A 24,889-nucleotide genomic window follows, 5' to 3' on the forward strand; every position below is an offset into this window, starting at 1 on the left:
AATAATTAGGTCTGTGTTTCTTAAACTGATCTCAAGTTCTACCAACAGTGCCCGGCAACCTCACATATCCATAGATGGGGAAAATTTAGGGTTTCGACAATGTGATTTAGCTGGCTGTGTAGATGTTGGAATAAAACACAAACTGATTTTGAGTACACACATTCCATTCCTGGCAAGTAAGCATCCAACTTACCTAAAAGGGTTGATTAATGTAGTATGATCCCTCCTTTCTTTCTCTTTCATGCAGATTCCACAGAAGTTGGTGAATTCTAAAATTGTTTGGTACGTAAGCAGGGAGTTTCAGAGCACAGCGTTTTTCCACTGCTTGTAACCACCAGCTAATGGAAATCCTCCCAACAAGGCTTGATGGTTTTTATTGAACACAGAGGACTTCAAGATGTTGCTGGACTGCATGGAAGGGTAAGTGTGTACCTTACATTTTATCCTTTCTATATTTTGTTGGTATGTTTCTTTTAAGGAGTTTAGTCTTTACCAGGATATTAGCAAGGCTGAAGAGGATAGAGTGGATAGATAGCCAAACTCAGCATTTACAGAATGTTATTGCATTTCTAAGTTTAGCTGTCTGCTGCTCATTTTGACATTCAGTTTTTACTAAAGGTAAACAGTTTATGATTCCCTGGAGGAGCATCATATGGGCATGGGTAGTATATGAACAGTCATGTGAAAAAGGCATCATACCCTCTTTCAATTCTAAGGTTTTTGCCTATCAGGACTTAATAAAAAATGATCTGGTACCTAGAAGGTTTTAAAATTAGGCAAATACAACTTCAGATGGACAACAAGGCAATGGCATATATTTGTATTGTATATGTATTATATTGTGTCATTATTTATTTAAAGCAGAACTAAATTTTGCTATAGTAACCAGTCCCCCTCCAGTTACTGGGCTCCTCCATCTTCTCCTCCTTGTGATCTTCGACCATCTTGATTGGCCGGGTTGGAATGATGTAACTCCAAGCAGGTGCACATGAGTTCTTTTAGTGTCTGCAACTGCAGGGGGAGCTGGGATTGCCAGGTATTGCCAGGTACACATGGCTTCAGCATTTGGTAATAATTTATTTAAAAAAAAAATACATGGTGGAATGTGTTGCTTATTGTTTTAGATTGAGTAGATTTTAATAATTTTAGAACCCGCTACAGATGAGATTATATTTTTATTTTGTCCAGCGTGAAATCTCCTAAATCTAATTAGTGCTTACCAAATTAATGGCATATGCGTCACGATAGAATAGCTATTATTATTGCTAACATTTACCAAATGGGTAACGTTGACAAGTGTCTTAGGAAGAAAATTAAGTGTCTTAGGAAGATTAAGGAAGAACATGTACGCAAATAAGTAGTAATACTGTTTTCTTGATTTTCATTCATTTTGTCAAACTTACCAAATTTTACCAGGCTGGAGGTGAATGTATCTCTCTCTAACAGCACACACAGCCAAAATAGCATGCTTATATTAAGTAGAGTAGAGAAAGGCTAGAACTCCTGTTTGTCTGCCTTTGCATAGGAACACAAATATCTATTGATGTCACCTAGTCTAAAATAGGAAATGTAATAGAACATTTTGTTAGCATGTTTGAGTTTCAGTTTTATGATCTTTAAACTTGTAATTTAAAAATTCAATTGTATAGAAATTAGAACCAAGTGTGAAGGTTAAAACAACATTTCTTTGTAACATAGTTTTTTTTACATCTGTTGATCTTGCCAAAAATCTCCCATTTTGCTATAAAATGGTGATGCTATTCATATTGTAGTAAAATCCCGACAGCATTGTTCCCATGCACTTTTGGACCTATTCACACAACAGCAGTCCACTGGCACATTTTGTGCAGTGCAATGCAAGGTAGTTGGTTACCTTGTGTTGCAGTACTCTGCAATTCAGGTGCATTGATGTACCATTCACAATGAATCGCATAGCAGCAATCTGATTCATGCTATGGACCTGATTTATTAAAGTTCTCTAAGATGGGAGAAGATTATCATGGATGAACCTGGGTGATCTAGCTAACCTGGAATAAATATCTTAAAACCATTTAGTATTTTTTGGCAAATCTTTTCAATTCTGGAGCAGATCAATTCCATGTTTTCTGTATCACTAGAAAGCTATAAAAACTTCAGGCTCAATGTGTGAGTGGGACACTGGTGTGAATGGACTCAATACATGTTAAAAGTTGACACCGGTTCCCACTTTTAGGCAGATAGAGCAAGTTTTTTTTTCTTTGAAATATGTTTTGACCATATCAATATAATAACCATTGTGAAAATCTGTATCAGTTTTTCACTAAAAATTGGCTTCAAAGTAAGGATGGAGATAAATGATGCTCAATAAATAGATAAAGCTCAGAATTTAGTTTTTACATCTTTCCTTTGTCAGCCAAAAAGAGTGCTTTCAATAATTATTTTTTTTTTATTCTGTTAGAAAAATTGTTTTTGCTGTTGTTCTTATTGACACATTCAAAACTTATTTCTAGATGCCTACAAGTGTTTCTTAAACTATAGTTTGGAATCCAGATTGGGCAGCTGATGTTTCTGATTAGGCTGTCAACAGACTGTCTAATAAATAGCTGTTTTTGTCTAAATCAAAAGTTGTGCTGTTAACTAATACAATACTACGAGAAACAAAAGTTATGTATTTAGCCATTTTTCTGTTTTGTGGAGCATTTAAACCAGGAAAGAGTTAGGTCCGAAAGGATTAGGGAGCATAATATAATTTCTAATGTTAACCACACATAAAACTTTTTTACACTTCCTAATTCTAGTCTTTTTATGATTACTGCAATCTGTTTAAATAACCTGCGTAATTGTAAATAATGACAGAAATGTTTGTTTATTTGCTATGTTTTAAAGTGCTCTGGCACTGGTATTTTTCAAAAGAAATGTTTTGCTTTAAAATACTGTGCTATTAGAAACAAAACACAAATGTTAAATTTAGCATTTATTTACCATTTTCGTCAGTTTGGAAAACAGCGCAATGTGGAACAATTCCAAAAATACATTTCATGGTTCTGTTAAGCTAGATAAAAAGTGGCTTTCAGGCTCCTAGCACACACACACATATTGTGTTATGCTTGATTTCTGCACTTTGGCCCTTGGATGTTGTGAAATGTCTGAAATTGAGTGCATGTTTTGTAAAACATTGATTTGCTTGTCTGACTACAAAAAGCTGGCTGTACTTCTGCTCAGCCTGCCTTTATTTCAAATAATGTGTTGAGTGCAGGAAAGTCAAAGTCTAATTTTACAGGGCTGTGGACTGAGAAGGAAATCTTTTTTCTAACTCCCCAACAACAGAACTTAAATTTCCATTAAGCTTCTCATGTGGATTTAAAATGTCTGCATTTTGAGTGTCTGTCGGCACAAGTGATTTAGGTTTTGGTACTTGCTTTGATAATGGGTTGCCCTTGTCAATCTGGGTATACATGTTCGCTACAGATTTTTCAATATCTGCCAAGTTCTGTATATTTTTTAGAATCCCCTTCAGCTCTCGCCGAGGACCAGCATCTGATTTGGAGGCTTCTGGCACTTTGAAAAGCTTTTTTCTGATGCTAGATGGGGTAGGAGCTAATGAAGACAAAGAGACCTGGGAATGGCTAGGAGTTAGCAGAGTCTGGGGAAGGGGTGGAGGTGGTGGGGTAGGCAGAATTGGTGAAAATGAGGGTGGAAGTGATGGAGCAGGAAGAGGTGGAGGTGGTGGTGTAGGACAAGTTACTTCTGGTGGACGTGTCAAAAGTGATGGTTGTGTTGGTGTAAAAGATGGAGAGGTAGTAGGAGGTGGACAAGGTGGAGGAATATTTGGTGGGTCAGGGATAAGGTTTGGAATTACTTGTTCATTTTCAGAAGTTTTAAATGTTTGGCAGGGTGTTACACTTTTTCTGGCTAAAGGTGGTGTTGGCTTCCGAGTTGGTGGAGGTGAGATGTCCTCAGAGCAGTCTGAAGCAGTAATTAGAATAGAAGGAAAAGTTGCTGACTGATGTGTAGGAAGAGCCAGTGAATCCTGGGTTTCTGGTGGAAGTGGAGAATTTTGACATAGAAGATCTTTAATTAAACTTTTTTTCTCTGTACATTTCTCATTACAATTTGATGTGTCTTTACCTTCCCAAGATTTAGTTATCTTGATGTCCCCCAATGCATTTTGTTCAAACTGCCTTGCCTGTTCTCGTACACTTAATTTACTGTTGGATGAGGTCTCCAGTGAAGGCCTGAGGCATTCAGTTGGTTGATTAACTTCAGACGTGGCTCCCTCTGCCCGTATACCCATATGCTGACACTGAATTGGATCCATAATTACAGGACTCTCAAGAATATTGTAAACACTCCTCTTAGAAAAACGTGTGGGAAGGGTCCAAGCTCGATGTAAGCCCTCTGAATTCATTTTTAAAACCAAATCCCCCAGCACCCTTCTCCGAGGTGAAGGCTTGTCTAAAAGTAATTTATTTTTCCATTGCAACCCAACATTGATAGTACTTTGGACTGTGCCTTCCATATACAGAGGGTTCTGAGTAGTTAGTGGGTTTATATCAGAAAGAAAAGTAATATTACTCGAAGACTTTGGGAGATTGTTGTTTAGACATCCACTGCTACTAGATTGCTTATGGGCCTCGATAGCACGAGATGCCAAACTACTTATAAGCCTTTGCCGATCACCTTCTTGTAATACAGATTTTTTCCCTCTGCTTTGTTAAAAATGGTAAAAAAGAAAAGAAAAATATGGTGAAAAAGGTAACAGTGTCTGAGGGCAAAAGGGAGGAAGGGGATCCAATATTACTATCACTATATTTATACTAATACAATACTAACTAGTAAGTTATTACCATGACAGGGTAAAAACTAATTCTAAATGCAGTATTGCAGCACATTTCAGTCAACCCAAACTTGATATCTGAGTGTTGGTACAGCTAGTTGGTTAAACTATCCACCAATGCATGTTTCATAGATTCCATCAGCAAGATATTTGAATGCATGGTTCCTTACTGATCCTTACCGAAGCCTAGGTCTAAAAACACATGTGTTCTCTAAAATATAAAGTAATTGGAAGACACTGTAGTGAGCTTGTGTATTCACATGCAGAGATGCCATAGTCTCTTTGATATCTAAAAAGCTGGTGGATGATTTAACGCTTTAGTATATACCAAAAACAAAAATATCAGTTTTGGGAAAAACTGTAAGTTTAGACAAATTTTGTATGAAGACAGTCAACATAAACCTTACAGTATACCTGTACTTGGGTATCTTTTTGTACTTCTTTCTTGTCTTCCAGCTTCTGCATATGTCACCCAATCTTGCACTACCCAGGCATGAGATTGGGAGATTTAGCCTGCTGTAAATGGGGATAAAAAGAGTGCCAAACTCACTGCCTATTCGTGAGATTGACATTTTTTCCCCCATTGAAGAAAAAGCTCCTTCTGTGTATGCCCGAAAGAGCAGCCATGTCACACATCCCTTCCTGGGATGTGTGACATGGGTAAAAAAGTTTTCTACTCTTTTATGTAAAATAAAAATCCTTATGAAAGATCAGCTTTAACGTCCCATAGACAGTCTTGACTACTCTAATTGGGTATGACTAGGTTTTACTATCAAAAGTGTTTTTTAATTCATTAAAAATTTTATTGCACGGATCACCTAAATTATTATCCAATATGCATTTTATACGTGACACTGGTTTTCACTCATTGTTGTAATCTTTTCTTGTGAGAAATATGTAGCATATAAGAGCTACTGACTTGATAATGAAGTGTCTGTTGTGCTGACCAACTGGCTGTAATATTTTAGGTTAATAATCTGGATCAGGGTCAGGTTAAACAGAAAACCCTTATCTACACTTCAGGTCAGAAACTCAAATAGCCATACTTATTAAGCAAGATAGTAATAGCCATACTTATTAAGTGGCAATCAGCCTGATTACTGCTTCACAGTTAATCACGTAGAAAGTAAAGAATATCACATACCACCATGTTTGTTTTAAGCACTGTGATTGCCACTGTTAGCATAATTGCCACAATGTGGCAATAGGTTACTTCATTCAAATGAATGAAAGCTGAACATCAATTTAGGTACATCAATCAATCTCTAATCGCCAAAATAAAAACTCACTTTTCTAAATCTGGTGATCAGGAAAAAAGGTATACAAAGTAGTGATACGTTACATGATAGTGTTAAATGAAACTTTATTCTTATTGTGAATCGTACATTGCATGCTGATTTAATTAGGCAACTGTTGTAAACAGGCAGTACCCTTGTAAACGCTCAACTATAGAGGAAAATCTACAATAATACTTCTTCTTGCTTTTCCATTTACTAAAACAAAGAAAAGAAAGAAAGGTATTCCTGGTAGCAATTAGTTGCTTGGTTTCATTAAAAAATGATGATAACACTAAGTCTAAAGTCACACTAGTAGTGAGGTTGCCGTGTGTTTATGGTTTCTTCATGCCAGGAACTGCTTCCTCTCAGGCTTCTCAGCGGCAGCCCCATAGTGAATAAATAGGGGTGGTTGCCACCAGCTCTCACATGTGTTGCTATTAAAATGTTTGAGTGGCTGGCAAGGTGCCAGCCGTGTGGAACCACTGAAGTTGAGGCATGTGTGAACTGTGGCCCTAAGTTTTTATTCTCTATGACAAAGATGTTTTTAATTGTTTAACAGGAGATATATTTTGTGAGGGTGTATGCAACTGCTCAACAATTTCTTCTTTATCCTTTTCAGTGTAAGCTTTGACCTTGTAAAGAACAGCTCTTCAGCTACCACTATAAAGGTACTGGTTAAAAGTCTGAAAATGTAAGGTCATTTTCAATGATTTTACCTTTATTTGCACAGATATTTCTAAAAACAGAAGATATTTGCACACCACGGTACTTAATATTTTCTATTTTGAACCTCTTTCATTGATTATATGCTACTACTTTTATATATTTGTTTTTTATTATTTTAAACTTTTTGAGTGATTTAGTACTTGTCTAGAATCTTGTCTTCATTAGTTCTAGCTGTGTACTTGTTGTTCTGCAGCCTGAATGAAACTTGGCTGATGCCTTTCAAATGCTTCATTAAGCTTTGCAGGGATCCAGATTTTAGCGTATGCAGGTGTTACTAAACAAACTTCAAGAGTGCCTGTCTTGTTGCTTTCTATTTAGTGCAGTCTTGCATGTGTAACAACTGTCTGTGTTTTTTAAAGACATTCTCATGATTTATTGTGCTAATTGTCATTGGAAAAACATTGTATTCAGAGTTTTCACATTTATTTATGACTATCCTATTGTTTTGCTTTTAGGCTATCAAGGACTTATATACACTATAGAAGTAAAACTTCTATAAGTTGCAGTTAGATGTTAGTTGTTAGATGTTTACCCCTCACTTTCTGTGACCGTGGTAATACTGGATTTTCTATCCAAGACTAAACTGTAAAAATGAAAATGATAGGGGGGGGGGGGGAGAAGAGATTTTGCATCTCTCCATCTACACCAAGAACTATATTATCTTGTTGTTATTTATTATTTTTAAAACTTTGTTTTCCCCATTACTTAAACTTGTGGTGCATACACACATCAGATTACACTTTGATTATGGAGCCTCATACCTGGACAATTTAACTCCAAGGCACAAATGAATTACGTCTTTACTGACAACCAATGGCCAAGGGTAGAATAAGCTGATGTAGAAGAAGTAATAGAAAAGCTGGCAGCAGCAATGAGAAGAGCAAAGATTTGGATTGCAAATTGTCAGAGCTGAGAGAGGGCAAACCCCGGGATAAGCCTCCCATGCTGTGAATGTGTGGTATGAATACTTGAACATAATAGCAAAAACTTCTCTCTCTCTCAGTAACATTATGGTTCTGCTTGTAATACCTGTAAAGCCGGCATTGGCTTTAGCAAAGAAGCAGGTAAAAATCAATTATTACATGCTTTCAGAAAAAATACATTTGGCTGCTAAAATGTAGCGCAGGATGACATGCTGCTTTTTCAAAAAGAGATGCAATATTATGTATACCAGATGAAATGCAAGTTAACAGCACTTCATAAAATCCTATTTAAAATTCAAACATTGCACATTTTCTTACAAATCACTTTATAGTGCATGGCAAAAGCAAAATTCATATGCCTGCTTACATTTTACACTGTGAAGGGGGCATATTAAACATTATATATTTAACATTCATTAGCAGTAAATGTGCTGTGCATTAGCCATATATCAACACTGAATTCCAACTGACTTGTAGTAAAGAATAAAAAGCAGGTCAGATAAAGTGGAATAGCAAATATGAAGTTAAAAAAGGCACAATGGTATGCACTACTATTAAAAAAAATACTAAAGGCAAGACTGTTAATACTGGGTTTTTTTTATAATCCAATTCAAAATTAAATTCCATATTCTTCAAAAAGTGTTATTCTTTTATGGTATTAAAGTGCTCTATAGTCATCCAAGTGTTGTTCGATGTTACAAATACTCACAATGCCCATTTGTATTTTTTGATGAGCCCCTATAGGGATTAATAAATTCTACAGGCAATGCTGCCAAAGTATTGCAAGTGGAATATGAACACAAAAAAATAAACCCTACTTACTTAACATGACATGAATATGGTAAAAGCTGATTTGTGATTGTTTGATGTGAGTTATATGCAGTGCATTAGCTTTAGTGCTATGTTTACTAAATCAAAAAATGATTTGAAACATTTTCAACTGAAGTTATGCAATCTCTTTGACAACCCCAAGGATTGGCAACTGCTTCCCTGGTGAAATTAGATTCAAAAATGTTTTATTAGATTTTCAATTGTTATACTACCATTTGTCTAAATTGAAGCAGGAAATTCTACACAGCCTTAACTTTCTCTCTGGATGTTAATCATTATTAATGATAGAAAAAAACATTAATAATTAGACCATTAATTGTTACTGGACTACAGCACTTTGTTTGCAAACTGATTGATTGAAACAAAAAAATCATACATGCTGGTGTGTCCTGTGTTTTGAAAGGAGCAGTAACTTGTTTATTGCACAGTTGAAATTTTTTAGTTTTGTATTTCCCTAGGAATAATTGCTGGTAATAAACTTCATAGCACTGGCAGTGAACACCTGGACACAATAATGCAGGTATTATGGTGCAAAATACTTGTTTTGTTTAAGACACTTTTTAAATTAAGACTGTGAAGACTATTCTAAAAGGCATTCCATAAGCCATCTACAACATCTAGTTGCTACAGTTAAAACTAGGTTGGTCTACTTACTGGAACCTGCACAGGTAAAAGCAAAGACAAATAGAAAAGAAAATTATAAATATAATGGAAATGAAAACAAGCAAGAAGCATAGTATGAGACATGTAAACTCCAGAAGAATGAAGGGAAAACAAATTTAGTATAATATATTTTAGTATGAAGAAGAACAGAGTATAGACTTGCAAAGGATGGAACCACAATAAAGCTTTAAAAGGATTAGAGCTTTCTTCTATAGCATCTTATATTATTAACATTCCTTAAATCGGAACTAAACTGAAAATATAAAAATGGCACAACCTCAATCTTGCAGATCCCTCGATGGCGCTGGTCCTTTTCGTGATCTGGTCCCACGTCGTCCTGGAATTCCTCTTTGTCCCGGGCGCCACCATCTTCAGCCTTTCTCTTCTAACTCCTTCTTTCCTTCTTGGCACGTCACCCAATCTTGCACTCCGCAGATGCGAGATCGGGTGACGTAGCCTGCTGTAAAGAACAAAAAAAGGCTGATCTCGCTGCGCTTGGGTGAGATCGGCATCGCTTTTTCTTATTAGATAAAAAATGCCCCTTCTACGCATGTCCAAGATTATGGCATGCGCAGCAGGAGCACCCAGAGCCTCCCGGGATGCATGATGTAGGTATCCTGGGAGGCTCTGCACTCCCATTCAGTCTTTTTAAAAAAAAAAGGGTGTTGCACTTGTAAATAAAAATGTTTATTGTTTTATTTAAGTGTTGTCTACCCTTAAATGTAAAGTGAAAATGTTGAGTTTAGGTCCGCTTTAAAATTATGAAGGCATGGGGATTTTTTTCAATCTCTCTACTGCAACCTCTGCCATCACAGACTGCAACCTGTTAAATATATACTTTATAGCAGTGATGCCCAACCTTTTTTCAACTGGGGCTTGGGATAAAACTTGCAGGGCACAATGCAAACAAACATTAAAGATGTATGTTTAAAACTAGAATAGTTTTGCTGTAACTAGATTTTTCTTCTTGAATTTTTCCTACTTCATTCAAGCATGAAATTTTAACTCCACCACTACCCCCCCCCCCCCCCCCCCCCCCCCAAAAAAAAAAAACAAAAAAAAAACTCTTGAATCCCTCGGCTCCTATTACCATTTGGTTCACATATCCCCTTCACTTTTAAATTACTTGAATGTCATGCCATTTCAAATTGTCTACTTATCTCTTTACCAACACCTCCCAATATAACAGTACTCACCAAGATTTCCTTAGATCTCCTGACTTAGGAATAGTGCTAAATAGATCACAGATGTCTTCCCTGGTTATAGCCTTTATCTATATAAATACATTATCAATATAAAAAAAGCACTTAGCATAGGTTGTGGCATTTGTGAAAAATATTGTGTATAGGGACAGAGAGAAAGAAAAAGATGTTTTACTTGCTGTTGTGTGTATAGGCCATACTTCTTTCCTTGTAGTAGAAAGCAGTACAGTGATTGTGCATTACTGTTCTGATTTTTAGTTCCACATGTTTGTCAGTTTTGAAGATGATTTAAAAATATGAAACAGCCGGCAAACATAAGTTGGCCTCAAAATCACTTTTAAGTAAGCATTATGGTGAATAGGTGGGTCATGCGCTGTTATGCTTTTATTTACCAGACACCACCTATCTGTAGACTACAGATGACCAATAGTTACTCTCTTTCCTAATGTTTTAATTTGTTGCAAAATCAAAAGACAGCTACAATCCCAAACTCCAAAATGAATAGTGATGGTTCATGCAGAGACAACAGAGCAATTTAAAATGGAAGAATAAAAAATGATACACTCATTTTTCGAAAGTTTTGGGGGTGTAGCTTTAAATAGCACACTTCAAATACGGTATTGAATAAAAAAAGAAACTTGCTGTCATTCATTTTAGATTAATAAATCTGCCACAAAAGGACATGTTTCCAAAAAGAGAGAAAAACAAGTACTGTTCGTCTTGTCTCCTGTAATAGTGAGCATGATTTGAAAGGGAGCCGGGAGGCTTGTTTTATATGCAAGACATAGAAGTTTTGTTTGATTCCCCAGATGCCCAGTACCACAGTGTGAGAGTCTGTGTAGAAGAACAGCATTCTAAATTTGGGCATGTACGTTCCAGCTTTCAACATTAATTCATATCAATTTCCTGCAAGTATAGTCATTGTATAGAACACTATGTGCAGCATATATATTTAATGATTGAACTGTCGGAATCACTTAAAGGAAGGAGAGTTTCTTGGTATAAAGTAGTAATGATGTTAAAAGAAATTCTAATGAGTAGCAAAGTACAATTATATGTGGAGGTAGCAAATAAGCTGTATTGTGACACAGTGGATACACAGGATATTTACTGCTTTTCATGTGCTTGTTCAGGTATGTTTTTCTTCACTGTAGGTGACCCATGATGGCTACCGTTTTCAAAAATAACTTTGAAAACCATACACATGAATATGAAGCAATCAGTTTACTTTCTTGGTCTATGCGCCTGTCTAAGTTTATTACTACTACCTGCAGTAGTAGTAATAAAAACATAACTTTATTTTTTTAAAAATCAGTTTGTGCAGTATTTTAAAAAAACAGCTTTACATTTATTCCCAGAGCAACATGCAAAAAACATGTTGAAGAACCTGTATAAAAACAATGGTAGTAAGCGATTCCTTTTGGATTGGCAAAGAATAAGCTATACTGTGTATTGTCATTACTTGTTTGGCTATCCCCATAGACAAAAGACTTGGTCATATCATCTTTAGGAGTTGTTTTACAACTACAGCCTCAAGAAAATAAGAGCTAATTGACTAACAATTATTGTTTCATTAGCTGAAAAAAAAAAACTGAGATGCCAGTTTTTTATATAAATACTTTACAAATCTCAAGTAATTATGTAAAATTACTTCACTGTTTTTCAATTATTGTGGCACATACTGTCATTCATTGATTTATTAACTTATTTTAGTTAGGCTACTATGCATTTACTAGAAAAGTGTGGTTACACATCATAAAAAAAGAAAATCAGGATTATGCAATGACTCAGTACATCCTAGGATTAAAGCAATACATCAGCATTGAAAATATACTATTTGTATGCATTAAAACTATACAGCCTAGAGCCTATGAAACTAGCTTATGATACCTTTCCATGGGAAAAAAACTAATGCCAATTCATCATTTGTCTTCCATATAATTCAGCCACTGAGAAATTATGTTTAGACAATTTAAAGATATTTCTTGAAATCCAATATTGTAGAAGAAAGAATATTGTACGCTACAGTATTAAATGCTTGGTTACATACATATTTAACCAACACATCTGAGCAAAGTACTGTACAACGTTGCAGATCACTGCACCAAAATATATTTCAAACTGCTTTTGTGATAACAGACACAAAACAGCTCCCACTATTGCAATGGTACATGCAATTCTTCAGAAAACAATTTATATTCAGTACTTACATAGTGCTGTCACCCAGCTCTTCATACAGATTATTGGCAGCAGGGGCTGATGATTTGCCTGCTGGCAATGCCATCTGGATCCTTGCTGTCTTTGCACACTCAGCTTGCCTCCTTTTGTAAGGAAAAAGAAAGACTTAGAGGACAGACAGGGTGCCTTATACATATAGTAATTGTTAATTCTTAAAGAGGAGCCCTTTTAGGCTTACACTGTGGTAAATATGGATAACAACATTTACATTGGCATGTTGGGTAAAAATAGTTATTATTTTAAATGCTGTTGTATAAACTACCTGTGAACGCCTCTCTGTTTTGAAAAAGATAAAGGTGTTGGCTAATTGGTGACTGCCAGGGTGTTAACTGCCTGCTACCTGATTAGGAACTGTCATTCATGTGATTTTGGCCATGAAATTCTCTTTACTGGTTTTTAGGTAAATCAGAATTACCTAACTGAAACCAAAAAGGACATCAAGTATCTTTTTCTGTTTCTTTACATTAATGCAGTCCAATATTACCGAATAAGATAAAGATGTGGTTGACAGGGTCAGACCGGGGACCTGGGCCAACCATAGGAAGTGATAAGGGGGGTTCACCAGAGCATATAGCTTTCCTGGCACAGTGGCATTTTTTGTAAGGCTGCAGGGACAAGGGGCCCACCAACAACCAAACCAAAATAATTTTGGGGTCATATTACTGGGGACCACCAGATGTTTTTACAGTCTAGCTATAGGCCAGCTGGGCAGGTGGCAAACATATTTTTCCAACTATGGTGGAAGACGACATAAGTGGAAGTGAAGGGCAAATGTATGGCTAAAAATGTAAAGCAAACAATTTTTTATGAAAACAGTATGCATAGTAGGCCTCATGTATTAGGAGTTTTTTTGAAAAATCCTTTATAATTCCTTTTCAGTAACCAGTTAGATACTTTCTTCTTCTGGTAAAGTAGCCCAATAGAGACACTTATTGATAGCTAGAAAGAGGCAGACTGTTCTTCAGTCAGATACTTCATACAAAAGCCGTGATGTGTTTCATTATAATATCTGCAATCAAATGTGAACATACAGTTGACAATTGAAAATCCGAGCATCGACAATCCATTTCCTTCAGTTTTCAGGCATGAATTCATATCGCATTTTCAATACAGGTATCCGGAATTTTCGAAAATGCGGCACTCCTTGGGTCCCAAGGTTGCCAGATTTTTTAATGTCAACTGTACCAAAAATAGCATTGTAGCCTGTGACCTTATCATTGTATGAAACCACAGGCTAAATAGCTTATCCAGGTCATAGACCTTGAAAGCAACATCCAATAGGTTGAAAGTAGGGGAGGATTAATATATTTATATTTTTTAGGCATTTATGAGTTTATACCTGTCAAGTAACATTTGTCTCTAAATATATCATATTTAATAGAATTAATTTCAATATCATTCACATATGTAAGCAGTAACATTGCAGTGTCTTATTTCTAGTATATACTTGACATGATGTTTGGCGGTTATGTTATTATTTTGCATGTCTTCAGATAGATACAATGTTGTACATGTAGAAGGTGTCAACTAGTAAAAAACAAAATGTACTTACTCTTTAAACCTATTCCACACAAACGGGCACATCGGGAAAGAAAACAAATATATTAGAATGTTAAAAAAAGTAATGTGGATTTTAATGACAGCAGAAAAAAAGCTTTTCTAAAAATAAAAAATGTATTACCATTTGCAATTTTTTTAGTATTTTAGTGTACTTGACTGTAGCAATAAATTACATTCAGGAAAAGATATTGCATAAACATGTCTCAGTATTTTAAGTGCAGCAATGAAGCCCTTGGATGTCCGAATTATACTTAAAAAGTCGGGTATTAGGCAAAAAGCAATTTATTTTTTCTTTTCCTTAATATTGAAGGTTTTATGACTCAGCCTACTTGAAGTAAATTAAGGGGGCCATGCATAATGTTAAAACACAATTACACTCTTGATTGAATACAATGAGATGTGTCTTGCCACAGATTTCAAATACATTTTCATAACATACTCCTTTGACAAGTGCACAGGGTTTTGTAATGTCACCTCTTTTCATGAAAAGAGTTACTTTGCTTCCCTAGATAACAGCTGATTTCTCAAAGCTCCATGCTCACATGCTCTGCTGCTAATGGCAGACATGTACTAATGAAATATATGGAAGAAAACTGCAATTATAGCATCTACCTAATCAACAATGTTAGTAATGGAATTTACTGAGGATTGCACCACAAGCTGCCTAAGTAAAATATTAATGATAAAATATTTTGGTAAAATTGGGAAATGCTAAATAGAGAGCAAACAATACAGAGAGAAAATAGTTTGTTTATCTATCTTTTTCACTCTTTTCCTTTAAAAGGTAAAGTATAGTCATTTTGTTTGATATCTTCCTTATTGTGGTTAAATTTAAATAAAAAGAATTTTGGGAGGGAAATGTGAATTATGGAAGTACAAAATATTGTATTCTTTTGTTAGCCAGCAGATGGAGTATGCTAATTTTCACATGTTTTCCCAGGCTATCCCTCATCTGCTTTTATGAAAAAAGCCTGTAGTTTTGTGAGCTAATGTTCAAAGTCACATCCACAAGCCAGAAGGCAGATACTGTTTGCTATGCTCTCCCCTTATTAAACCCATAGTGCTCTGTTGATCATTAATGTACCCTGTATTTAATATTTTTTGTTGTTGTAAAAAAGGGTTATATACAACTTTAAACTTTTTTTAAAATATTGTTTAAATAAATACTTAAAAAAACTTAAACAAAATTGACCCAAAATCATTAGCGTTAGGTATCATTGCCTATCCCACTTTCAAAAAAGTACACTGCCGTGTATTTTACTGCAACGCTCACCTTCGTGGCTGTCTGTTGTCACAATATTCCTATTCATTATACCAAATGTAGCAGTGTACAAAAATGGACAGAATCAAGTGTAGCAGTGCATTGACAAAACACACTGATGCACAAATAGGAACATAGACCGTGACAGACCTTGCTTTCTTTGCAATTGCTGATGTTTTTGTGTATCAGACACTGCACCACACATAGTGGGAATGAGGCTTTACCCTTATACAAGGCACAGCAAATACAGAACTCTGCATTTTAGGGACAGTAGGTCATTTAGATTTTAATGCATAAATGTTTGCAAACAAAAGTTGTACTAGTGCTGAAGAGAATTGTACTGAGAACTGAGCTGGTTTAGAATTGGTATATAAAGAAAGTAATTTACTTACTGTCTGTAGCTGACCATTACGATTAAAATAGCTGGTATACAACAGAGGATGATGATAATGGCCAGTGCTAGTAAAGCTCCTTCAGTGTAGCCTACAGCTTGGGCTTGCTTCTTTACATTGGCGACAACATCAGGGGTTCGAATCTCCAATATACGCCCTCCAAGGCCAATGTAGTCCTGGAACTCTTTATTGATGTCAAGTACTTTGCCATCTAAAAATCTGCCAAAAATAAGGACTAAATAATACTATATAATAATAATGTATAATCATAATAATATAAATATATATATATATATATATATATATATATATATATAAAATATAATATAAATAAGACCATAGTTGATGTTGGTTGTTATTTTGAATGTATGGATCTCTCTGTTTCTCATCATGCTCTCTTTAAAGCTACGTACACACTTCCAATTATTATCGTCGGAAAACGAACGACGAACGTTCCTGCACGATATATATGAACGATCGTATAGCACCGATCCTGCACAGAGAGGTAACGACACGATCGTTCGTAGATATTGTACACACAATAGATACGATCGTTTAAGCGATAGAGGAACTATGTGCACGACAGGAAAGTGAACGGACGTTCGTTCATCACGCATGCTCTGACCATGGACGATCAACGAACGACCGTACACACGAACGATGTTCAACGATCGTCGCCCAATCCGATCCGCCGGTCCGGTCGTTCGTTTCCAACAATTTTCCTCGTTCGTCGGCGTCGTTGGTTACTTTTTTACGAACGATTTTTTGCCCAATCGATCGTTCGTCGTTCGATTGGAACGATAAAAATTGGAAGTGTGTACGCACCTTTACTCTATACCCAAACAGATATTAACAACATGCATGTAAGCAATTCAAAGAATATATAAAATAACTCACAAACCTGATCAAAGATTTAAATTAAACAGTAATTCAGAAACATTTTACCATGTATCAAAGTATCTTGGTAGATATGCCGACTATCAGCAATCATATCCTCTAAGTGCTAACAAACAGATCAGTCTTATGTTAGGCAAAGATAGAACATTTTGATTTACTATAAGACTATAACCGCAGTAGATGCAAAGTAGAAAGCCAACTTACAGCAAAATGCTGCCATTCACTGCACATTGGTTGCCTTTTCAGAATGATTTTACTTATTTAGTATTTTATTATAGTTTATTTTTTATTTCTATAGGTGCCCAACCAATGTTTTAGCACTAAAATGTACAAAAAAGGTGTGTAATGCACAGAACCCCCCTTTCAACTTACTGAACAGAAGTATTATACATTCTGTTTGCAAGTTTAGGTTGTTGATATTAAAACTGATAAGGAAAAACAATACACAGTAAGTTATAATACCTAATGTTGTATGTTGAATTTCCAAAGAAGGCTTTTTTACAGGATATTGTTGGCATATAAAAATGTTGAGCTTTACACTAGATGTCACTGCAGTACAACAACATCAATTGAATGTAATGTAGCTGCAGCATGTTGTGCTGCATGTATTTATGTACTAATCTCCAAAGAAAATAAACACATTGTGCTCTATAGTTTTTAGTCTTTTACATATATATTACCAAGCCTAGAAAATTTAAATTTGCATGTGTTGTAATTATCCTCATGTCCTTATTTCATGAAACATTATAGCAAGTCTCCCAAGTAGTGCCAGTGTATCAACAACGCGTTGAGCATCAGCTAGTACTCATTAAGCTTCATCCTGAAGAAGTGGTGTCAATGATACACTGGCACTTCTTGTGAGACTTGCTATATAATGTTTCAACTATGTATTTATGTTGATACTTTTATGAAGAAGTGGATGTATGTCTGTATACTGTAATATAGGGACACAGTGGTTCCCATTTTGGGGCACTGCAAAAATTAATGCACAACTTTTAGTTGAGTAAATTAAAAGTGTTTCCATACAAAATTTCCCACACTTTCTGTTCCAGTGACGGTTACAACATTGGGGGACCTTTTTCCAGTGGGGACACCAACAGTATGTCTGACAAAAGTTCTAAAACTACCTATGCTAAAATTAAGGAGGCAGAACCTTTTTACTGCACTCACAAAAGAACATTATGTACATAAACAGTACAACAGGTCTCAAATATCATTATCCTACTTACATTAACAGGAACTGTTTGACACATGTTGGATATTGCTCATATTGCAGAGAGAAATAATTATTTCTAATGTCATTATTTAGGGTCATCTCTAAACTGAGACACTGTAATAGTTATTAAAGCTTCCCAATTGGATAATTTTAAGTATAGAAGTATCTCTTTTTTTGTGGTCAGAATTTTAAAGGCTTGACATATTATCAAAGATAAACTCAGCAATATCAAGGCTATGATTATCTGTTTATTAGATACGTACTTAAAAAGTTCATTACGTGATATTGCCCTGTTTGTCTGAGGGTCAACAGCATAAACCATCATGTCACTTTGGGTGTAGTCTTCTTCAGAGAATCCATCTCCATATCTTCTGGCACCAATGGATTCTACTACAACTGCTGCACCAGGAATTTGATCTTGAACATAACGCTCTAAAATACTACCAATAAGAAAAAAGAAAGAAGCAAAAAAATTATTTCTTATGCACAGACAAATCTTTTAATCAGGTACACACAGACACTTACTGGGCAATTGACAGCCTTCCAGCTGCTGCCAATACCACCATCCTCCCAGGTGGATTCTGCATACCTCAGATGTTGCTTACAATGTCTGGGAGAAAGCAATTTCTCTGCTTCACAATTTTCTACATATTTTAATGACTTTCATCTATCTCATAGTATAATCTATATTGTACAACATATATTTGTTACATATACAGCATGCCTGTATACTTTTAGCTTGTAATATATTTATCTTTGTTTTACACATACGGGGTGTTCTCTACTAGACACATAATAATATTGAATTAAATGTCTGCCATGTAGATCCATTCTTTGGCCACTGCACATCTAAACAAAGGTACTGTTACAAAATGCAAGAACATTTTTAGCACTAATTTGTCTAATTTCTAATTTATAATCTTTTATTTTATTTATTTATTTTTTTTTTTGCAGAATGTCTTCCTATTGAAATAAATGAACAAAGTAAAAAAAAATGAACAGCCCCAAGCCCACAGAAACAACATATCATAGGGTATGTAACATTATTTTACAAGACACCTTGTAAACTTTATGATGCAACCAACCTTAAAATTTGTAACAGGAAATACCTTTGTTTAAAACAACAGATGTTTAATGCTCAAGACTGTAGAATTTAAATTATTAATTGTGCTGCTCTAGCCATGAAATTAGGAATAACTGACTAGTACAGTATTTAATTATAGCTTTTGAGCAAACATTCATACCCATCCATGGGGATGTCACATAATGCATTTGACACATGGGTTAAATGGAAAAAGCAGTCAGCAGCAAAACAAAAAAAGTTGTTTGAATGCTGTTTATAAGCACTACTATTTCTTCACTTTACCAGACACATTTTACCTTACATGGTGGAATTAGACAAAGCAGCATAACCATAGCAATTTAGGGGTAGAACTAGATGTTGTTTCTCGGGGTGCCCCAAACCAAGGATTAAAATTCAGTATCTGATTTGAAAGGATAGTCCAAAATCAAAGCAATGAAGACCAAGGCCAAGTTTAAGTGAGATTAGGATGCTATAGGTTAGGAATCAAGAAAAGATCGAGGCAAGTGGAGATTAGTTGAAGTTGGGAAAATCTAGGTTAGGAATCAAACCAAAGCCTGGAAAATGCCGTCCAATAATGCACTACATATAAATCTTCTAAACATTCTTTTTAATCATAAAACTCCTGAAATAATACAGTTAAGTGATGTGAGTGCTTCCCACCTACAATGAGCACATTTGTCTAATTTAAAGTCACTTAAATATTAATCCCCCAATAACTTGGGAATCAAGGAAATGTATAATATATGTTACATGCTTGTTTTGGAACAGATGGGCACCTGGGTTACCTATGTCTTTATATATTCATACATATTCAAATAAGAAAATATAAATGATATAATAGGTTTAAAGGGCAAATCAATATTCCAGACAATTGGCAAAAATCTTTCAGGTCTTTTGCAACATGTCCTGTAATAATCAAAAAACAAACCAAACACGAAAGCACATTTTTAGAGTGTAGAATCGTTAGAACTTTTCACAATGCTTGTTGTATTCCTGCATTCCTGTATCTCCTGATTTCTTATACATGTCTCACGAAGTTGAGGAGTAAAAGAAAAATACCAAAAATTAGATCACAAACAGAAAAAAAAGTTAAAAAGTATAAAAGTATAAGATAAAAATTCATGTATCTTTATGTCTGTTTTTAACATTAATATTATTTTAAACTCTGGCACCTATAATATATACAAAGGCTTTACAAACAATAAATCTGAACTGAATGTATATATTACTTCTTCCTGTAGAAAACAAAGGTCAGCATTGCTGGCTATACATCAGGAGTTCTGTAGATTTAGAAAAATGGATCCCCAAATATGAGCCTGTGCACAAATTTGCATATAGGAACTGTTTTTTTTTTTTTTATACTTATAAAGTTCCAACATATGGCAACTCAAGTCATTCAGAGAAAGCTGTAATCTTGATGCTTTAGAAAGCCACAGCTGGATATCAAGTATTGGAGTGCCTTGAGAGTATTATAAATGGTCGGTTTCCATTCCGACCAGGAATTTCTATAGTAAGTTTAATGCCACTAACATCCGTGGTGTTCATTCAACTTAGTAGTAAAGACTAGTATAGTATAGTGAATGCTAAATTTGTAAAGTAAATGTTCTCTAAAATTAATAAATAAGGTGAACCTGTGCTCAATCCGAGTACCCAATCACATAAATTAACAAAAAAAGGAGCTTGCTAAAAAAACAAAGATGAAATTGTGTATATTTTATGATTACAGAATTGTGTTATGTATTTTTTCTCCTCATTTTATTTGCTAATTTGTACTTAACTTGGAACTGTATTTACACAAAATTATATGTTTAGACATATCAATAGTTTGAAGATGGTTATCTGATATGCTACTTTGACAGATAATTTTCCTCACCAAGCTACCTTGATTTTCTGATTGACTTCTGTAATAAATATATTGGTGCTGATGGCTATAATTGCCTTGGGTGATCTCTAATAAAATAAATTTGCTATACCTTTCTTCTTTTCCATAATTGCTTCTTCTCTTAAAAAGAGTGTATAATTACAACATCCTTTCAAAATTTTTGTTCATGTGGTATAGACTTCAAGAGAATTTTATGACTTATTATTGTTTTGAATTTGAGTCACCTCAGAGGTGAGTTATTCATGTTTTTTTTGGTAGCAGTTTTTGTCTTCTTGGGTTTGTCATATGCTGATTTCGGTATCTTCCATACCATAAAGGTATGAAGTCTTGTGACTTGATTGTGACAGTACAGCCTTTGTGGTAACGTGCAATCTGCTACGTATAAGTGTATATGAGCTTTAACATTACAGATTTTTTTTTTATTTTAGGAAAATTGAAAGTTTTTTTAGCCCCTGTATTTCCCCTTTATAAACAAAGGTGGCCTTTTAAACTGGTACTGGGATTTATTTTATGTATTATGTACACTTTAAAAAGTAAAAGAGGAGAAGGATGTGTATGTAGTAATAGTAGGAAAGTTTCTTTTTACATTTAGAATATAAATCTTGCATTTTTAGCTTTATTGAAACTAAACCCACATATTTTTCATGCATTATTCTGTGCTGGCTGTTTTGTAAAAGATTGATTGTTACATAGTGGCAATTCATTATGTCTATTTCCTTTCTAATCTTTAACCCATCAATGTCTTGTTACACTGTTGGTTTCTTGGAACCAAGTGTCTGAGAAGTTCTGATAATAATGAAAATATTAGCACCCTTTAACATACAGTGCAAGTATAACTACCAATGTTCTTCTGTGAAAAAAATGAACTCTGTGCTAGTTGCTATGACAACTGATGGTGTGTTGATGAAAACAAATTTTGTTCTGATCAGTTCAAAAAGAATGAAAATGTCTTTGTTGGTTTCAGTCTGCCAATGTTTATGTGAAGTTATCCTCATTTTGTATAGGAAAATACATGTGAATTTCAATATGTAAAATACAGTAAATACACTGATGTAGAATAGTGCAGTATGGATTCTAACATCATAGCCTATTTACTTGGTCAATTTTACTTCCATGTATATTTTCTTTATATTTTTAATATTAAATTTACTGTTCCTAAACAAGGTATACATTATTAAAAAATGCACAAGTGTATTTTTTTTTTAATTTTTTAGCATATTTATGATTGGAGATAAACATTTGGTTGGGTGGGAATATAGATGGCTGAGTTTGTTTGCTCTGACCCAGAGAATTTACAAAATACATTTCCACATGAAAATAGTGCTAGAATCTTAAAGGACTGTTGTCTTGGTGTCACCTTTGATTCTGCTCTCTCCTTTACCCCCCCAATATTTAGAATATTTAAAGAACGCATTCAGAACACAAGTGTTAGACCAATATTTTATACTTGTGTAGTATTAATTATGTAGTATTAATAGTTAAATACACCAGCTCACATGCACTTGAGCTCACCAGTAATTTATTATTAAAAAAGAAGGAAAAAACTGAGGTAAGGAGAGGGAGTTAATATATCCTATTTATGTGTTTAGCTTATTTTAAACAAAAAAAAAAACACATGCAGAGAGAAAGCAATAACAAAAATTTCAGAATAGCTAGGGTTACTAAAAGGGTGCTTATAAACATTCTCCAATACAAACAAAATTTCAGGTTAGAGGAGTGTTGGGCATTTCAGAAGGTTTTATTGCTCTATTGATGTTGTAAATACATCAATCAGCTGGCTGAGCTACACTTATAATTCAAGGAGCCATGGCATCTGTAACAAGAGCACATAAGCACAGTAGCTTTTGATGCCTTTTAAGATGTCTCTATCAATTAGAGAACACTGGAATAGAGTTCTGGCTGCCAAGACATCTTATTATTTCATGATTTGTAATCCATTAGCTGCTACACACATCCCTTTCCTGTGTATCAAATGGTAGCCTTGCTCCTCTTGTTTCTGCCCATATTTTTTGTTTCACTAGGCCATCATATTTTTCTGTTTCGTCTGCAGGTTTTTCTACCTGCTTAGTAGTATTGCACAACAATTACACTGCTAAAATTAACAGTATGTGATACAAAGTATAAGCTTTCTACCTCAGCGGGTGGGATTTTTCATGTTACGGTTACGTATCAGAGCAGAATTCTTTGCAAACTGATGTATTAGGCTTATTTACTGTTACTCCCCTGTGATGAACAATTCTGTACTGATGTTACCTTTACAGTGATATATGTTTGTAAATTTTGGCTAATTGGTTGATATTATTAAGATCTGACTGTGTACTTTAGGTAATATGTGTACTGATGTCTATGTTCCTTTTCTTTTTTGTAAAAATAAAGCTCATAACGTTTTCAATAAAAATATAAATAAATAAAAATTAACAGTATACATAGGTAACTGAGCCTAGTTTGTTAGTTATAAATTAGTGGAACTAATCATTTGCTGTGAACAAATCCAAAGTAAGGGACATTCTCTAGACAAAGTTGAGCTACTGATGATTTAGTAAAGCAAAATTTGGTTGAAACAGGTTAAATGCAGGCCATTTGCACCTGCACCTGTCAACTGATTCTAGAAGCATCTTAAACTAATGCCGTCAACACATGCTCAATGCCCATTGACATGGGCCTATAAAATGACCCTTTACTTTTTAGGATGACATAACAATAAAAGGCTGGATTAAGAAAATGCCAGCTTTGGTAACTTCTATGGAGACAGCACTAGCATTTGTAAACCTTTCAGAGAGAATGGGGACTGTCAGTGGTGTAAAAGCAAATCCATAAGTAAATTTCCTATTACAATGCTTTCACGTTATTAGAAGTGTTCCTCCCACTTTCTCCATTTACCCTGAATGTAGCTCATAGAACTTTACAAAACACTAATTGTTAAGGTGACACACAAAGTCAGAAATTAATATTTTCTGTTTGAAACGTATGCACATACAGCCTGTACGCGTGACAGGCTTATTTCAAGCAGTTCTTAATAATCATGTAAGACTGAATCCTCTTCTGAATAAGAATTTCATCAAAGGGTTTCATAATTGTAATTCATGTTTCACTAACAGAAGCCATGAATACATCTGTGCTCTTTAAAGTTGCGTAACACGGGAACAAAATCAATAATCTGATTAAGGAATGTAACAACAAGAAGAAAATACGAAGAGTGGAAGATGAGCAAGGTAAATTATTTAAAAGGACTATTATTTCTTTCCTTTTATTATAACTAAGTCTCATGAGACTATCATCTTTGAATACTCTAGTATCATTAAAAAGAAAACTGCTAAAGCAGCCAACAACATGTATTTAGAAGATATGTAGAATTCTGAAGCATATTATCAATATTTTTAGTTATATTTTGTTGAGGTACAAGCAATCATCTGAAAATGTAGGATGCGACTACAAAAAAAGTTAGCAAAGTAAATTTTACCATAGACCAGTACCACTGACCTATGTTTAAGACCATCTAGGAGTAATATTCTCCCTGGATCAATAATCTACAGTGTCTTTCTGATGTAGAATGAACACACATATTGGATGTCCCAAAAGCTTTCCTTTGTCACTGACAATTCATACAGTAAGGGAAGGGTAAGGATGACAGCTGTAGGTCATGCAAATTCTAAGACAAGTGAGCAGTAGCATTTCTATGTTTTAAAATTAATTTGAAAAATATAGAACATCATCCTTGTTTGATTGTAATAGTGTCATGGGTATGAAAGAATTACAAACATTCATTGCTGTATGTTTTCCATTTAGGAGAAATTACTTTCTACTGGTACATTATAGACATTACAGCCTTACTTGCTAAATATCACAGATCTAAAAGTAAGGGGAATGCCCTAGTAAAGTGAGAAGGGTTTTGAACCCATGTGCTTGGCAGGGTAACATATG

At 34.7% G+C, this 24,889-nt stretch overlaps 2 protein-coding genes and 1 long non-coding RNA gene across 5 annotated transcripts in view; 1 reads left to right on the forward strand and 2 right to left on the reverse strand.

Annotated features, from left to right (window-relative positions):
• Window positions 1-24,889, reverse strand: part of LOC140338838 (protocadherin-15-like) — a 548,986-nt gene that overhangs the window by 29,472 nt on the left and 494,625 nt on the right. For 2 of the 3 annotated variants that reach the window (XM_072423158.1, XM_072423157.1), the window contains 2 exons: window positions 18,266-18,442; window positions 15,871-16,108 (listed from right to left, as the gene is read on the reverse strand). In XM_072423158.1, the coding sequence (XP_072279259.1) occupies window positions 15,886-16,108; window positions 18,266-18,442 (400 nt within the window). In that variant the 3' untranslated portion in view covers window positions 15,871-15,885. Of the gene's footprint in view, window positions 1-12,648; window positions 12,760-15,870; window positions 16,109-18,265; window positions 18,443-24,889 lie in introns of those variants that run through there. The other variant, XM_072423159.1, reaches the window with a different exon arrangement.
• LOC140338840 (uncharacterized) lies at window positions 264-24,181 on the forward strand. Its single transcript, XR_011922336.1, has 3 exons — window positions 264-420; window positions 18,957-19,035; window positions 24,067-24,181. It is a non-coding gene; the product is annotated as an uncharacterized lncRNA (long non-coding RNA).
• LOC140338839 (protocadherin-15-like) lies at window positions 2,941-7,335 on the reverse strand. Its single transcript, XM_072423160.1, has one exon. The coding sequence runs from the start codon at window positions 4,496-4,498 to the stop codon at window positions 3,254-3,256; it is 1,245 nt and encodes a 414-aa protein (XP_072279261.1). The 5' UTR covers window positions 4,499-7,335; the 3' UTR covers window positions 2,941-3,253.

The sequence above is a fragment of the Pyxicephalus adspersus genome, chromosome 10 (assembly GCF_032062135.1).
Source record: "Pyxicephalus adspersus chromosome 10, UCB_Pads_2.0, whole genome shotgun sequence".
NCBI classification, from domain to species: domain Eukaryota; kingdom Metazoa; phylum Chordata; class Amphibia; order Anura; family Pyxicephalidae; genus Pyxicephalus; species Pyxicephalus adspersus.